At 42.7% G+C, this 16967-nt stretch overlaps 1 protein-coding gene across 1 annotated transcript in view; it reads right to left on the bottom strand.

Annotated features, from left to right (window-relative positions):
* Nucleotides 1-16967, bottom strand: part of TMC2 (transmembrane channel like 2) — a 40340-nt gene that overhangs the window by 13192 nt on the left and 10181 nt on the right. The window contains exons 9-15 of the mRNA XM_026094022.2: nt 13086-13228; nt 10774-10921; nt 8182-8370; nt 6252-6431; nt 4994-5146; nt 3964-4092; nt 525-592 (exon numbers count right to left, since the gene is read on the bottom strand). Of these exons, the coding sequence (XP_025949807.2) occupies nt 525-592; nt 3964-4092; nt 4994-5146; nt 6252-6431; nt 8182-8370; nt 10774-10921; nt 13086-13228 (1010 nt within the window). The remainder of the gene's footprint in view (nt 1-524; nt 593-3963; nt 4093-4993; nt 5147-6251; nt 6432-8181; nt 8371-10773; nt 10922-13085; nt 13229-16967) is intronic.

The following is a 16967-nucleotide window of genomic DNA, read 5'->3' as shown; positions in this document are numbered from 1 at the left end:
AAGCATGTCAAAAAACCCCTTGTTCCCAAAGCAGGTGAGGGTGCTTTGTGCCATTGCCTCTCGTGCCACCAGAGCAGGGGCAGCTGTGGCCCTTGTTCACCCTCCTTTGGGGTAGTTCTGGGATGTGCCTCTACTCCCTGACCTGCTCAGCCAGCTCCCTGCCCACCCTTGTATTGACATGTAAGTTCGCAGCCCCCTCATAATTGCTTCCTGATCTCTCCCCCCAGCACATGAACCATCTTGAACAGGCAAGGAAAGGACAGTTTTGCCTTTGGAAAAAAATGGCCTTATAAAAGTAAGTGTGGGGGGAGGGTTGCAAGACTGTTTTCTGTTTAAGATAGGCCAGTGCTGCTACTCTTTGACTAAGCTGGGATTTTTAAATGTTATTTCCGTTTTTACAGCCAGTCACAGAAACTCAAATAATCAGAGAAAACAAAGCACTAGCAGTCTAGGCTTGGAAGCTCTCTAGCTCCACTGGAAAGCTTTTTAAAGAACATGAAAACCAAAAAGGAAATATATCTTACCAAATCATTCCTTGGTTGAAGACCAAACCCAGAACATTGCCACTGATGTCAAATTCAGCATAGGAGGGCTGCATGGGGGGGGGGGGGGAAGGAGAGTTTGTTGTTACTAGAGGTATGTGCTTGCTGCTGCTGGGTATAAGGATGCTTATTTAAACCTGGAGTGAAAGGATTTATGGGAGGTCTCCTGCTGCATGCATACTGCTTGAATGCCCAGCAGCAGAGCTGTGACAGCAAAAATGGAGCTACTGTGCTCTGGGCTGTTTGGAGAGCAAGACTCTCTTGGCTTGCAGAAAATTGGAAAGATGCACTGAGGTGCTTAGATTTGCTCTGTGTTTGTATCTTCTCCCTGCTGATAAAACCAGCTATGAGCAAAGGACCCATGGCATAAGACTAGAATTTTGTATTCCAGCTGGTATATCTGGCTACGGACTTACATTTCCACCTTGGTAAAATATTGAACGTTTGACTGGTTGTAAGGCTGAGATGGAGGACAAATACTACAGCAGCTATATCCACTCCCTCAGGTTTTGCAGCATCAGGCTGCTGCAGAAGAGAAGCAAAGGCCCTAGGGAGAGAAACCTGAGGGAATATATGTCTTGATAAGTATGTGGTGTCATTTTTCACTGCGCTATACAATATTTAAAACACCACTTTATATGGAGCAGCCCATCTGATGGGGTTGCTAATGGTGGGAATTCCAGAACAGGCAGGTATATAATCTGTCTGAAATATTGTTCATTCTATAAATTATTGTTCTGCTAGGTTTGCCTATGATGAAACCCTTGTTTCCTCTACATATGTATGTTTCTGTGTGCACAAACTCGGATGACTTCTGGCAGCTTAAACTATGTGTAAAGATTTTTCTATTTTCTTGAAAAAAAAACATTTTTGAAGGAAAGGAACCAGGAAGTCATCAGTCTTATGCTTTACTGCAATATAGGATACAGTTTTAAAAAATGATGGATGATGCCCCTAAATATTTCAAATGTCCTGGATAGTATGTCTGCTTTTGACCCTATTTGCATGTATTCCATACTGTCAGTGTTTTGTGAAGTCGAGATTTACCATGAGGGCAAAACTAACTTTGGCTTTGATAATGAAAAACTTGAAAGGATCCCAGTCAGAGTTTTGTTTAGTCAAATGCTCATAAGTTTGGGGGAAAAATAGCTGCAAACATTGTTTTATTTATTTATTTTTGATTCTAGTCCATCGCTACTTAAAGTCTTTAGTTACAGATTAATATTGGTTTCTTTTTGCCCTGAAAGTAACCACACATTTCAGTGCCTGCTTTCTTCTGTGCTGAGTACTTCTGTGTGAAAAGCTAGATGAAACAAAAGTCACTATACGTGTTAGAAAAACACATATACAATTGTGCTGGTGCCCATGGCTAGGCTGGGCTAGATGGCTACTACTGCTTTGCTCCATCCAGGAGAGGTGAACTGTAAAACCTTCGGGGTTACACTTAGCTCGGGATGGTTTTTTGTAGGGTTACCTGTTTGAAACAGGAATTAAGCAAGCTGTAAAATAAGAAAAATTTCAAAATGATAAGATGATTTCTTTGGTGAGGTCTCAGTACTTCTGGACTTGGGCAAAGCCAAGACTTTGAGAGGGATACAAAGAGAAAAAGAAATAAAGACTCTCAGTATAAACCTCTTTTTGTACCAGGAAGACATTTTCTCAGGAAAATACAAATTAATGGCATGTGAAAATAGTGAATTCTTGCTTCATCCCAACTGCTTGATGCTTTTCCGCTGAAGGAGTCTAATGCAACCACAGTGTCCCTCCTGGGCCCGAGCATGTTTGGCAGCTTGCAGGGGCCAAGCAAAAGGACAACGTGCAAAGAGGCCAGGGAAAAGAAAAGAACCCTACTCAAGCACCAGTGATTTCTAGCACCAGGAGTTGTATACGAATCCCCCAAAGGTGTAGGAGAAAAAAAACAGGGAAGACCTACCATGGGAGCTGGCTTGGTATGAAAGGAGAGTTTTGACTTCCCTAGACTGCAGACTGCAGTCCCTCTAGCACTGCTCATGTTATGGGCTGCAACGTAATGCTCCTACTTAGTAATAATAAGTAAGAGCTTTGCCCTACTCCATCTGAGCTTCTTGGGAGAAAATTCACCTGTTAGAGCTTGTTACCTTGGTTCATCCCTCAATGGATGGTGAATGGGCTTTTATTCTCAATACAAAATCGTCTTGCAGCAAGCCTGGGCTCATACTGAAAGCCCAAGAGAAGGAGAGAGGGAGGTACCAAGTGAGCCCTAAAGCAGCTCTTTTAAATTTCACTGAAAAATGGAGGATGGATATTCAGGAAATGGGTTTTTCTGAAGAGCAGAAGAGACTTCCAGGTATTTGTACAATGGAGATCATTTTAAGAAAGGAAAATCCCATGTGGTATTTTTAAAGGTTGTTTTGAGGAAAGCATCTAAAAAAATCAAATAAGGCTGACAATGTGAGAAGAGGACATGGGCTGGAGGATAAAACCAGAAGTTTCAAGAAGAGCGTAGTCTGTGAGCAGCCGTACTAGGAGCAATCGCATGCTGCTTGAGGAGCATGCTGCTGCTTCAAGGCAGGGCACTTTCAAGGCTCCGAGTTCACCCATCTACCTCTGAGAAACGCCTTCTGCTTCTCCCAGAAGAAATGAAAATAATTCCATGAGCAGCAAATGCCTGTGGTGTCCTAGCTGCCTTCATCTGTCCTGGACCCCATAGGCACCTGCAAAACCCACCTCATTGCTCTTCTCCAGACCTCTCCTGGAAACCTTTCCAGTATAGTGGTTAGGCAGCTGCTGCATTGATACAGTTGTATTATTTCCAAGTATTTTTCTGTCTGTCTGAATCCACCTGTTATTGTCTCTTCTCTTTTATTTAGGTTGTAAACCGTGCGAAACAATGGCCCTTTTCTTTATTCTTCTGTTCTGTATTTGTGCAGCTCTGTTACTGGCTGCTTTGGTAATACAGCCTTTATGAATACTAAAGAGTCTGGTACTGCTGTGTGTTACGCATATGTGAGAGGGAAAAAAACCCTCCTTATTTCACTGCAGCAAAAATAACACCAACTTCCAACACAGATCAGAAGACTGTGCTGTGAGTAAAGCATGCTACTGCCTGCAAGGAGAGCAATATATAGGGAGGTCCAGGGCTTTGAGAAGAGGAGCTGAGTATAAAAGGGCCAAAAGGTTTGGGATTTTAACCACTGAATGAACAACGGGATAATTTTTTTTTGAACTGAACTTCATGATTCAAGTTCCTGAGTGGGAGAGAGAATTGTGTTTTGGTAGGATTCTTTCTGGGATGAAACTGATCCAGAGACTAACTATGCCAATTAAAATATCAAACAAGACTGGAAGACACCTAGAACCATTCAAAACCCATCTATCAGTAATATTTAAACAAATAGCCCTAAATTAATTTTATCTTCTCATCTAAAAGACATTGACTTACAAATCCAGCCTCTAGGTCCCAGCACCAGCAGTAATTCACAAATCTGACGAAGCAAGCACGGATGAAATCTCCCACCAGGATGGTTACGTATGTCACTAGGATATCGGACACAGTGAGTCTTACAAACTCCTGCAATTTGAAACAAGGAAAGAACATTTAGCTCCTATAATTTCAGCAGTACATTCTGGATTTTATTTTATTAAGCCATTTTTCTTTATGACAATAACCTTCAGAAAGGCATGCCATGAACAAACTCCCTGTCTGTTTTCAGACACTTGGCAGTGCTTAAGGTTTACCTCTGCACTCAGAAACCACGAGCTCCATTACAGCCATTAGCCCTATCAGTTGCTGCTAGTGTTATTGTCTGCACTACGTATTGTGATAGCACTTAAAATGAAAGCAGAATGCTAATTCTGCAATAATGCTAGTCTAAAACATGTATACACAGAGGCTAATTTTGATTTTGCAGTCTAGCAGTCTTCAAACACTTTCACTGAAATTTCTGTGTTACTGTGGCTTATTTTGTGAGTCTTACATGGATTTCACTGTTCTGGAGAAGTTCTGCTTGAAATTAGCGGTTAATTCAGAGTCTCTCACCTGTGGATTTTACCTCCTCTTTGGAAGAGGTTCTGAGCAAAAGCCAGTGACTCTTGGGAAACTGCAGGGTTTTCCTAAAATATGTTGAAACCTGTAATATCAGTTGAAAACTAGCAAGTTAAGATAGCAGGAAGGAGCTACCAGTGCTTCTGAAAATAACATTTCTTGACAGTTTTACAAGGTGGGAATCACCTGTGATTTTCACTGAAAATACTACGGAGTTGTGGGTGTCCCAGGCACTTCTTGCTGTGTGTTTCATGACCATAGTTTGAGATCCATGGCCATATATTTAATTTGCCTTGATGTTTCTGTGTGAGGAGTTGGAAAAGAAGATGCCGTTTGCGAGGAAAATTTAAATCCTGGAAACGCTGAAAGCAACAACAACAAAAAACCCAAACCACTCCAGAGCTTTCCTGTATTACAAATTTCTTACAATGCCGACAGTTGTCTCCCAGCAAGGTCCCCTGGGCACGTCTGCAGGATCAAGGGGAGGCGGTGTGGCGGTGCTGCCATTCCCCACGGAAGAATTGTAGTGGTTAAGCAGCGTCCAGTGTGTGATGTTCCTTAAGACGTCCTCTTCAGCCAGCTACAACGGGAGAGACACCCCGGTTGAAAACATCTGCAAATGGAGCCTTAGAAGATGCAGCAGCCTGAGCTGGTGCTAACTTGCGCTCAGAGAGACCAAAGCCATAGGGCTCCTTTCTCCTTTCTACCAGTTACCACCTCTAATATAAGAAAGCTCTTACAACAGAGTTGCAGGACCAGCACTGGAAAGGAAAACAACATGGAAACTTGTTCTCTGTGGCTAGGAATGGGGCAGCAGTCTCTCCGGACCTAAAGGTCTGCTAGTTTTGGCAAGCAAATACTGACAAACACTTTCCAACTATTTTCCAACACCCGCTTTTGGCAGTCCTTGCTTGAGCTGGACTCTCCTCCCCTTCCTCGTGGTAGCCACTAGCTTGCTCCCAGTACATGAATGGCATTATAGGAGGAGCCGGAGCTCCTGTAAGGTGAGCCAATGTTTGGGAATCTGGCCTATAAGCAAGAAAACAGGGCTGCTGTTAGTACGAGCCTCCACTGCCGTCCTCCTTGCTCACTTTGTTTAGCATTTTTCAGAGTGGAGCAAACCGCCCTGATTCCTCCTCTTCTTCTCAGCTTAAAATGGAGTCATTTTTCTGTGGATCAGTTAGACGTTTATCCTTTCCTGTGGTTATCTGCCTGCAACACACTGCCAAGATGATGTTAAAGAGGGGAGGGGTATGAGGAAAGTATTATAAACTATATCCTCAGGGTCTGCATTAACAGAAATTGCAAAGAGTGTCAGATGGAAAAAATTCAAATTACCCTAATATTCCATGATTATAGGAGACAATAACCACTCTGTTTTCAGGGTTGTAAAGAGAAGTTTGAGCATCTCTGGCAAGCCAGATAGGCCTAGGAGCATTTCCTAGAGTTGCTTATCTCAGCCCAGCAGCAGGTAGCTCTGCTCTTAAAACAAGGCTAAAAATCCCTCTGGGCTGTGAGTGACCTCTCGGCAGCTGCTGTCCCTGCTTGAGAGGATCAGGGAGGGGAGAAGTGCCGACTGCTTGCTGCAAAGGGAAAGGTTGTCCATGCTACCTGCGGAGATGGGCTGCGCTCACACGCTGCTCTAGAAAATGGTAGTGCACTTGGCTTTTTGACTAAGATCTTACTTTTTCATTGACATCATCCATCAAGGCCAATAAAAATGTGTAGAGATTCCCAAGGAAGAGCGCAAAGATCCGTCCCAGCTGCCATTTCAGCCCTATGCGGGGATGGTAATTTTCTAGTGCTGCGATGGTTTCAAACAGTGGAGGACAAAACATACCCAGCAAGGACATTACAATTTCAACCTGCCAAAAAGGAAGATTAGATTACTGCTGCTGATACTGAGAACAGTGACCATGTTACTTCGAGCAGTTACCAGAAGTATCCGCGCCAGCATTTTGTATAGTGCGGCCATTGCAACCCGATTTTGCTGAGGAGCAAACTGCCAGATCCCTCTAACGTCGTCAAACAATTTTCCATTAGAACAAGGCAGCAAATGTGGAAATGGCACATAATAGGGGGAAAGTCGCATTTTCTGATAGAGTGTCACCAAATTAGTTTCTGCTCTTTCCCACTCACAAAGGCCAATTACAGTAATCAGGTTTAGACTGAGCAACACATGGAGCAGAGCAGGAGCTGCAGGCAACTTGTCAACAAGTAGTTTGAAATTTCTGAAGAATTTATGATAGAGAAGGAGCTAAAACAAGCTCAGCTCCTGGCTTTGCTTAGTTTGCAGTCAGCACAGCATAAGGCTTGAGGGTTGGGGTATATGGCTTGCTCTTGCAGGAGCACTTTTGCTGTTATCTCAAAGGGATGAGCTCAGAAGAATTTGTTCCCCATCAGTCCATACTCATAAATATTTAGTTTCCTCAGTTCTCACGTACTACTGCCTGCATCAGCTCTTAGGTTCCTATTTTAGTTTTGGAGGAATCACAAGACTTGGCTTGTGTGTATAAAGCAATTAGTCAATGCTAATGTTTATTTTCCATGTTCAGCACCTTTGCTTTTGCAATAGGTGATTACAGACTTAAATGGAAGCACAGTATAGACTCAGTTTTGAAGCTCAAGAGAATATGTCCTATTCATTTTTTTGTTTCTCTGCAAAACACCAAGCTGTATTAAAGTCAATGAAGTTATTGACAAACCAGTGTTAACCCAGTCATGACTTGGGGGCTTTATCTTTTCTTGCAGATGTACAATGCCCATTGGCCTGTGGGGACTGCATCTGCAGAGCCACTGGCAAGTTCTGACTCACAGGTCTCTTTTCTTATACATCTCCTTCCAGGAAAAGGAAAAAGTACCCAGAGTTTGCATATTGAGATCTTAAGTTATCACCAGGGAAGTCTCAGAAGTTAGACTTTTTTTTTTAATGTTATTTTTCCATTGGGAAGGGTTGACTGAAGTAAATCAAAACATCTTGAGAGAAAATGTTATTTTGTTAATGCTTTCTGAGGGAGCTATGAAAATGCGCAGCTTTGAATTTGATTTGGTTTTGATATATAAATACCTGATAGTATAGTATACATTGAAATTAAGCATTTCAGTAGACTGAAACAATATTGTGTGAAGAGCTTCAAAATTTCAACTTTTCATTCCAAAATCAGATTAAAAAAATATTTGACAACTTACATTTTCCTGCAGATTGCAAAATCCTATTCTCCTTATTCAAGGAGGACATAAATGATCTCAGCTTGGACATCTCTAACACCTAGAGAGCTTTCTGGCACAATAGAATTTGTAAGTATTAATGTGCAATTCAGCGTAAATGCTTTAAAAATTGATAAGGGATGAACGTGCTAAAGACCCATTGACTCTTATTGCAATTGATTGTGAGAATATTTTATCCTATCTACTGGAATTGTTAATTTGTCCTGGAAACTCTAAATCAGCTTAACACGCTTCCTGGCTAATACAAGTACAAAGTCACTAAGGGACCTCTGAGCCCTAGTAAGGAATCCTCTCTGCCTTGGATGCCACCCTCAAACTGTGGCAATGATGATGGTGGTGTCCAGTGAAGGTTATCACAGTAGAAAGCTGGAAATAAACTTTCCTTACCTCATTTCTTTCATACCACCCAATGTTCTGCATTTTGGAAAAAGTCTGAGAGCGTTTCACCACGAAGTAAATGAGGTAACCGCTGCCACACAAGCAGCATATGATGAGCACATTTGCCAGCACCCGCAGGAACCTTCTCAGGTGGATGTTCTCATCCTTGTTGCTTTCTTGCTCGTCCACAATAGATTCCTTAAGAAGCAGATATACTCGCAGAATTGTAACATGAATGTAGGAGCCAAAGCTGAAGGCAACATTAGATCATTTTCTAGCCTATAAAATGTAATTCCATGCTATTATGGTTATATTGAACTCGGTAATTTGTTAGGCTCAAACAAACCTTCCTAAAGGCATCCCAGCGTGACTGGAAGACATCCGGTGGCGGACAGCCTGCCACGTCCCAGGGGAGCGTAGCTGGGTAATTGCACTCTAAAATAAAGCACTTCCTCGCAGAGATTGAAGCCAGCTGCTGGTGGCTGCCAGGCTACAGGGCCTTTTAGATCTCGCTATTTTCTCCTGCATAGGTAGTTGCATACTGTAATCAAGTCATCTCTTCTGCTTCGTTTTCATAAGCAAAACTGACTGAGCCCTTGAAATCTCCAGCAGTTAGGCTTTTTCTCCACTCTGTGAATAATTCTTGTGGTTAATTCCTGCTCAGTATCCTAAGTCTTAGCTCTGTTACACTCTGAAAAACTGATTTGTGCACTTTAGCGAAGATTCTTTTGGTTTTATCCATGCCTAATGCTACCATGATGTCACACTTCTCTGGGGCCTTATTTGGAGCGTTAACCATAGAAAAAGATTGAACCAAGTGGATTTCCATTTCAGATTAAGTAGCTATGTGCTGACTGACTGCTCTTTTAATTATTGCTTTCTCCTTCCACCAAACCATCTGATTTGAGTGTGTAAAAAAGTGTGGGGTGGGCTGTTGAATGAAATGCTCTTTATTCCTTCAAGAGACGCTAAATATATTTAGGCTTTCTTCTGTATATTTTTTCTAATCACAAAAGTCACTGTACTGCTTGGCGTATTCTGTTTACTTTTTTTCACTTTAATTTTTTTTCTCTGACACAAGTTCTGATTAAAAGAGGGCTTAGTAGTCAAAAGGTAGAAGAAATTAAGAAATTTGTTTTCCAAAGGCTGCTTTTTTCAGTGTTTCAAGTAAAACTAGCTTTTTTTTTCTTTTACACACTTTGTAAAATTAAAAAGTAAAGCACATTAAAATGGGCTTTAAAATAAAATTGATTTTTTTTAACAAAAGGAGTTTTTGCAGACTTTTGCTTTTCTTCTTTTAGCTTGTTTTTTTTCCATTTGAGAAACACTCCCCCCCCAATTTTTTATTTGAGTACTAAAAAAATATTCCATTTAATTTTCTGTGAGTTGTTTCCTTTAATCACCTTTGGAATTAGTTTAGCCCAAATTCAGGTTTAAATTGGTTAGCTCCAAATCTATTGTGCTATCACTGATATTGGTGGAGCTATTTTCAAGTTTTCTGGTGTGTTGCAGCCAGAATTTCTCACACTATGCAATGTAACATTAGCAATGTAAATGTCTTGCCTGTCTGTACATGTACTTATTGACAAGACATTTACATAAAAGTAGAGTAAGCTAAGCAAATTCTCTTGGAAAAAACTTTTCAGATGTCAGACTGAAAGTAGTTCTGGTGGGATGAAGGAACCTTGTGGAAGTCACAGTGAAAATGAACAAATCCACAATTCTGTGCTGAAATTTTAAGAGAGACTCCAAATTGGAAGCTTGTGCTTGAACCTCTTGAATTTAGGGATGCTGAGGTGTGTACTTTGTGGTCTGGATGAAAGGATCTGTAGCAGAGCATTAGGATTCAGGACATTACAAGAAAACACAGGGCAATTTTACTGAGTCTTTGAGAGGGCTTTGCTGGAGCTCAAGAAGATGAGGCTTGGTCACAAGCGAGACAGAGAAGCAGGAGAGACAAGCTGTATTGTAGGGGAAAGCCGTAGGAATAACCATCCTGTGGCATTGTTACCTTCTCTTGTGCATCAAGTTAGAGAATAAAACCCATGCTAGGAAAGTGATGAGTCTGGGCCAAAGCTTATCCTGCTTCTGCTGTGTGGGTGTGGATTTAGTGGGGGATAGAAGAGGGGAAAAGAGGAAATTGTGGCCTCCTTGGCCACATCTGGAGCTGTGCATGTAGCCTTGGCCTCATGTCATGGGGCGGGTTGTGCCACTTGTTCCTGTCCTACCCCTACAGCGCTGCAGCTGCCCCAGCTGTTTGGCCCACAATAGCATCTGGATCCAATATTCTCCCTTCTGCATGGGATCGAGGAGAAAAAGGTGATGGGAAAGATTAAGGTCCCACATACCCACTGCAGCTGGCCTCTAGCTGATGTTTCCCACTCACTGCTCCAGAGGAAATTTAAATGCATATGGTCTTCCAAGTGCTAAAGAGGGCGTTGGGGGTGACTGAGGGCACTGGCACTGGAATCGACATGGTTCGGCGCCATACCCTGTTTGTTCTGAGAGATGTCATGCAGGTATCCAGTTTTCTCCTTAAACCTCTGCTATGGTGGGATTTAGGAGCATTCCCGTAAGCAGAGAAATGCCATTTAGGGTTACCTTGAAGCTGGTGGTGATTGATGCAAACTTGTTGTCTGCTGTCTCTGGGTTGCCAATGAGGTAGTCCCAGCTAGTGAACATTTTCCAGCTGAAAGTGAAATTTTCGTCATCCCCTTCTCCTGTACTCTCGTTGGCGTTGCGTGCCATTCTGTGTAAGGACATGTATGGTGGCAAGGTCAGAAAAAGTGTTTCACAGAGCTACTAGATGTCCTTGAGCATTGCAGAGCAAGGTAGATGGCTTGGGATTGCTGGTGGATAAGGAAGGAAAGCAAAGTGACAGTGCATGGGTTTGTGTGTGTGATTGTTCTCTTTAACACATGCCTTTGGCCTGTTATGTTTAAGGAGGAGGACTGAACTGTCAGACGGGGTCTTCAGGGCTGTACAGGTTTTGTTTTAAAAGCCATAGTGTAAATAAAAATTATGATTGGTGCTTAAAGCAGCAGAGGAATTGCTTCTACAACCTATTGCATGAAGAAAGTCTATTTACAGTGCTTCTGGTCTGTAGGGTAGAGTAAAGGGTAACAGTTATCTTAGTCAGTTAAATTAAGTCAAAAAACATGGGTACTGTCCAAAATACCCTCCACAACTTGAATTTTTATTGAGATTTCATTAGCTGTGCAATGCTGGAGTCAAAGATCTTGCAGTAAATCAATGCAAAGGAAGAAAAAAGATTATTCTTGTTAATCAGCACGGGAGCAGATATGGCTTCTGTTATTCCCTCTCTATTATTTGATCCCTGAAATACTTGCGTAACTCTCATTAGAGTTCCTAGCACCCGTCCCTCAAGGAAGACGTGACAACAGACTGTATATTTCATGGCAAATGTACAGCAAATCCCCATGTCCTACTCTAACCAAGGGCTCAAAAGGCTATTTCTGCTGCACAGCCATAGTTTCGATAGCAATACAAATACTTTGGCTTATTCTTTCTTGCAGAGGAAGGAAGGATAACCTTTGGATGATGTGATCTTGGGAGAGAGAGAGAGAGGTTTTGGTCCTGGCTTTGCAGAGGTGCTCTGAGCAGCAAGAGGTGCTTTGGTTTGCACCCTGGTTGCCTCTGTTTGTGCTGGTGGCTGGGGAGGCCACAGGAACTCTTGCCAGTGCCTGGGGATGGTGCACCAGCAGTCAGGGCCATCAGGGCTGGATTAAGGCCCAGCGTTAAAACTCTGCACTGTGCAAATTGGTTTGGGGATGCATCTAAAACAATCTGTCAGCATTTGGCCCTTTTCTGTGCTCCTCATGCAAGCTGTGCAGCTCACACAGGCTTTCAGAAGCCTTTTTTTGCAAATGGAAGGATGGGAAAAGGGGCCTTTGAAATCATCGGTAGGCAAGTTTCCTCTTCATGTACAAAATCCTCCTGTTAAGCAGCCCTGTAGTAAAGTTGGAGGAAGAAGTATAGCAATCTAGACAGGAGGAGGAAGAATAGCGCTGGAGAAGGAGGTGGGTGAGTCCACAGTAATGTATGTGAGCAAGTCAGGGAGGCAGGGGTTGCAAGAGGTGAAATCACCACAGTTTAACAGAAGAAGAGCTATCTCAAGGCAGAGCCAAGGTCCACCTAGCCCATGATAGGAGCTGTGGATGCTGAGGTAAGAGTATGTGAATGCAGCAAGCATACAGCCCCGCTTCTCCCAGTGCTCTCCCAGCCTCTCAGGATCAGGGACTCAGGGGCTTCGAGGCAGAGGTGGTGCATTCATATTGAAGAGCCATCCAGAGATTTATGTTTTGTGATGTGTCCAGTTGACCATTATTAAGACTTGCCAACTGAGCTGCTAAGAGCACCCAGCGGAGCACTGGTAGCTTATTAGGCTGCGGTAAATTAATTGCTTGCAGTTGTTTTTCAGGTGTACTGGAGGCACCCAGCACATACAGGGCAAACACCTTGGGTTTATACTGGGCTAATGTGGTAGGGTGGAGTAAGTATTTCCTTCACCCAGAGGATATTTCCAGCTCCTGTCTTCTACAGTCCCGAGTTTTCTCAGGAAACTGTTGAGGCAGGTAGCAGGGAAACCTGAAAATGCCTCTCTGTTCTTTATCTGATGGAAGTTAAGTGGTTTTATATTGTATGTATGATTTTGCTTGAGCCACAGCATGGAGAAGCAAAGCCTTTCATGGTGCCCAAAGGTCTGCAGGGCCAGGCTTCCTGCAAAGACCCAGGGGCTGCCCCAGGCTCTACATCCATGGGGTCCTTGCTGGGGCTGTGGGAGCCAAGCCACGGCTGGACCAAGCTGTTAGCTGTGCCTGGTGGAGGGGAAAATGAGCTGCGAGACACACCTGGGTGTATTTGGAAGAGAAGGGAACACAAACCATACTTACGATCTTATAACAACCATCAGGCTGTAGCCAAATATGCTGATCCCAACCATGAAATATGCCATCGGTAGCCTGTATTTTAACCAGCCAATCGTCCGTTGGTTGTTGTAGTAGCCATAAAAGAGTGCAGAGTATTTGATGTATCCCTGGAGGAAAACCAAAAGCAAACCTTTGTGTAAGCTGTGCAGCTTTTCTTCTGCAGGAAAGAGGCCTGCTGCAAAATATTTATACTCCCTTCTGGTGAAAACTGAAGATTTAAAACAAGGAAAATCAACTTGGTAAAATTTTTAGTGTCTCATTCTTGGCCATTTGCTGCCCTGTCATCTTTGAGAGGTGTTGATGCACTGTTCTTACCCTCCTAAGAGAGGGAAGAAGAGGGGAAGCTTGTCAGAGAATACTGGCTCAAAACTAAAAGGCAGTTTTTATCTATCATTGTTTCATCTCTAGCAGAAAAAACTCCTTATTGCTCTTTGTGGCTGTAGCCCATCTGCTTCTCTAACCCAGTATCAAAGACTCAGATCTTGTGAAAATGCTGTAGTAAAGGGGTTTCCCACCACGATATGAAACTTTTTCCTTCAGCTAGGAGGCAGCTGATGTTCAGTCCCCTGCAGATTTAGTTCCTTTTACTGGCTACCGCCTGCAAAGCAAATGTAACTAAAGATTAAAATCAAAGCATTATTTTCTGTGAAAGCAAAGCTCTGACACAATATCAGCTAAGTTGTCTCAAGCAGACCTATTTTTTGCTGTACTATTGGGCATTCAATGAACATGCAGATCTTCTAACCTGCATTAGGGATTTCTTCCTATTTTTCTATCATATCTCACCCAAGTTGTTGTATATCATTGCATTTTGTACTTCTCCTCCATTTTTTGCCTCTTACCTTTCAGTTGATAAGTTATGTGTAGCAAATCAATCTAGCCGTGATAGTTGAGAAAGCTCCTCTCTGATCAAGTTTTTGGAAGAACCAAAATTGAGACATCACTAGAAGACCATATCAGGGGCTGTGAAACTGGATCTATTTTAGCAACACTGAATAATTTATTTAGGAATTCATCTCTGGAGGTCATCTAGTACAGCCCCGTGCTCAAAACAAGGCCAACTCCACAATTTAATCCAGTGGCTCAAAGCGCTGGCCAGCTGAGTTTTGAAAATCTCCATGGATGGAGATCCCACTACCTCTCTTGGCCTCTGTTCCAGTGTTTGACCACCTTCATTTAATCAGTTAGACTAGGGTCCCCCAAAGTGCTAGTTTTTTCATTTCTAACCTAGTATAAAGCTTTGGTATCCCTGACTGCAACATTAGCTGCACATTCATCCTGCACAAAGTGCTGTACCATCAGTACAGGATAGCTTTGCATGTTTCTTGGCCAGTACTGCTGAGCCACTCGGCGTAACTCATCAAGCCTGTGCCTGGCAGACCAGGGTTTTGTAGCATGTTATGCATAGCGTGGGCTGGGCAGGTGTAAAGAAAAAAGCGCCATAAAATATAAAGATGATGTGCTAGTGAAGTTTATTTTCAGGTTGGAATCCCAAACCTTTATCTTTCTGATTCATCATATTGTAGGGACTGAAAAATGAGTGTCGCTCCACACATCATCCAGTATGTTCCTTAAACTCCATTTGTAAGACGTAGTGTCTGATGTCCAAGTGAGATATATTCCTTTCTACTCCTCTAGAAATGCGTGAAGTGACCTGCTTGCTGCCAAATCATACATTTCCACTGGCTCCTCTCTGTCGAAATATATTTTTCAGGGACCATGGTATTGACTCTTCATTTTAAGCCTGCTTTGAAATGTACTTCCCCCTTGCACCTCTCTACCGAGCACACTGGAATAAGCATCTATTCATTTTCAAAGGGCAAGGCTCTGTGAAGTGCTTAATTTGACATCATCTAGCTGCAGAGGTTATAGCTGTACATCATTGCCCCACGGCTGAAGATCACTTCTCAAATCTGCCAGATGAGCCACTTGTGTGATTGCTCCCTGATGTCAAGCAGCAAAGGAGTGCAGGATGGGGACCTGTGTGGCAGAAGGGAGCAGAGGATCAAGCCCTCAGTGACAGCAGGGGAATGTAGATGTATGTATCAAGCACCAGGCAGGAGACTGGTTGCAGTCGTTAGGCTTTTACTCTAATACAATGATACAGCCTCATCCAGGAACAAATTTCCTTACTGTTATGTGCACAATTTATGGTCTCAAACAAAACTAGCAGCTGCAGTTCAGAATCACATAGTCTTCCTGGTTTGTTTCTTTTTTTCTTCTGGGAGAATGGATTTAAATGATGCTTTTTGTATTTTTACAGAGTGCTGCTCAGATGAGCTTTTTGTTCAGTGCAATGTTATTCGATGTGTCACTAATTCACCTTTGGCTCTGGTGAATTTTGGATGCTGGCAAGTGGGTGAAAGGACTGGGAGAGTGAGATTTATGGGATCCTTAGTAGAAAAATGAGCAGTGTATAAAAGTCTGACTGCACTGGGTTCCTTTGCACACAAGTATTTTAAGGCTTGTTAATAAATTAATGTAGGGTCTTTTCAATGAGGGAAATTATGTTGCTTTTTAAGGAAGGACTGTGTCCCACAGAAGATAATGTAATATGTGCACCAGTGCCAGATAGCATTTCAAAAAATCTTCCAGAAATAGCAGCTTTGAAAGTGAGATCCCAAAGAACTGGCCATAGTGAATTCTCTTATTCTTAGTAAACATCTTTTTCTTTTCGGGGAAATACTGTCTCCCCTAAAAACATGTAATCACTTTGGCCTAACTCTTCAAAGGCAAAGAGTAACTGTGGGTGCTCAGTTTGAACTGTCTTTCAGGTGGGCTGATTTCCAGTGAACAGGCTCTCAGGATCTTCATGCTAGATATGCACAAATGTAGTTTTCCTCATTTCTAGTTGTGCATGACAACCTGAGAGGATGGCTATGTAGCATCTTACCTCATTCACCTGTGTCTAGACTGAAATCTCCTTCAGTACTTGCAATGCTGCTCCTAATAAAGAGCAAGCAGCTCCCCTGCAGACTACCGTGACCCCTTTTTATTTCATTCATTTCCCATCTTTTTTTCTGCTTATATGAAGATGCTGGCTTACTCAGACCAGAATTTTAGTTCTGTGGCTTGTAAGCAGTTTGGGTTTTGGCTGTCTGACAAACCCTGAGCTGAAGTGAAACCCTGTGGCAGTGGTGCTGAGGACTCAGTGAGTGGGATCTGAACTGATATTGCAGCCATGCCCGAGCAGAGCTAGGGAGCTGTTGCAAGCTCAGCCTTTCCTTTAAGATGCAAATCTGAAACCTGTACCATCTCAAGGCACATGTAAATATTTCACAGGTGCAGTGGTGGCAGGGATGAGGGGGAGCGATCCTCTTCCTAAGGTTATGAGCAAATTCTGTGGTGTGTTGTTTCCTGCCAGGTGAATGAGGCCTGAAGCTTGAAGTCGCTTTCTGGATTAGTAGGTTAAGTGGAATGTGGTTTAAATGAGTTGCAGTAAGGTCACCATGGTACAGTTTATGCAGTCTCCTGCTTCTACTAGTACTCATGGAAAAAAAATACCTTCGGTTTCTGGTGCTTCATGCAAAAAAATGTAGATAGACATAGGATTCCTAAATTTCCTTTCATTTTCTTCAGTGTGAAGTTGTATAACTCCACTGGCCTTAGTGGACCTTACTTTGCACCTCAGTGCAAACAGAGGTGTCCAAACATCTTGGGTGGTGTCAGCCAGCTCTACTTTGGGACATGACATGTCCCATTCTGAATGAAAGTGCATCTGCTTTGTTCCTGAAAAACCAAGAAATACATGCCTCTGTGTGTATGTGTGCGTGTGTGTGTGTGTAAATGCTTGTGTGACATACACCAGCAAGCACATTTGCACATGAAAGTGGTGCAGATCCATAT

The sequence above is a fragment of the Dromaius novaehollandiae genome, chromosome 2, assembly GCF_036370855.1.
Source record: "Dromaius novaehollandiae isolate bDroNov1 chromosome 2, bDroNov1.hap1, whole genome shotgun sequence".
NCBI classification, from domain to species: domain Eukaryota; kingdom Metazoa; phylum Chordata; class Aves; order Casuariiformes; family Dromaiidae; genus Dromaius; species Dromaius novaehollandiae.
This window is presented reverse-complemented; position numbering and strand designations above follow the sequence as displayed.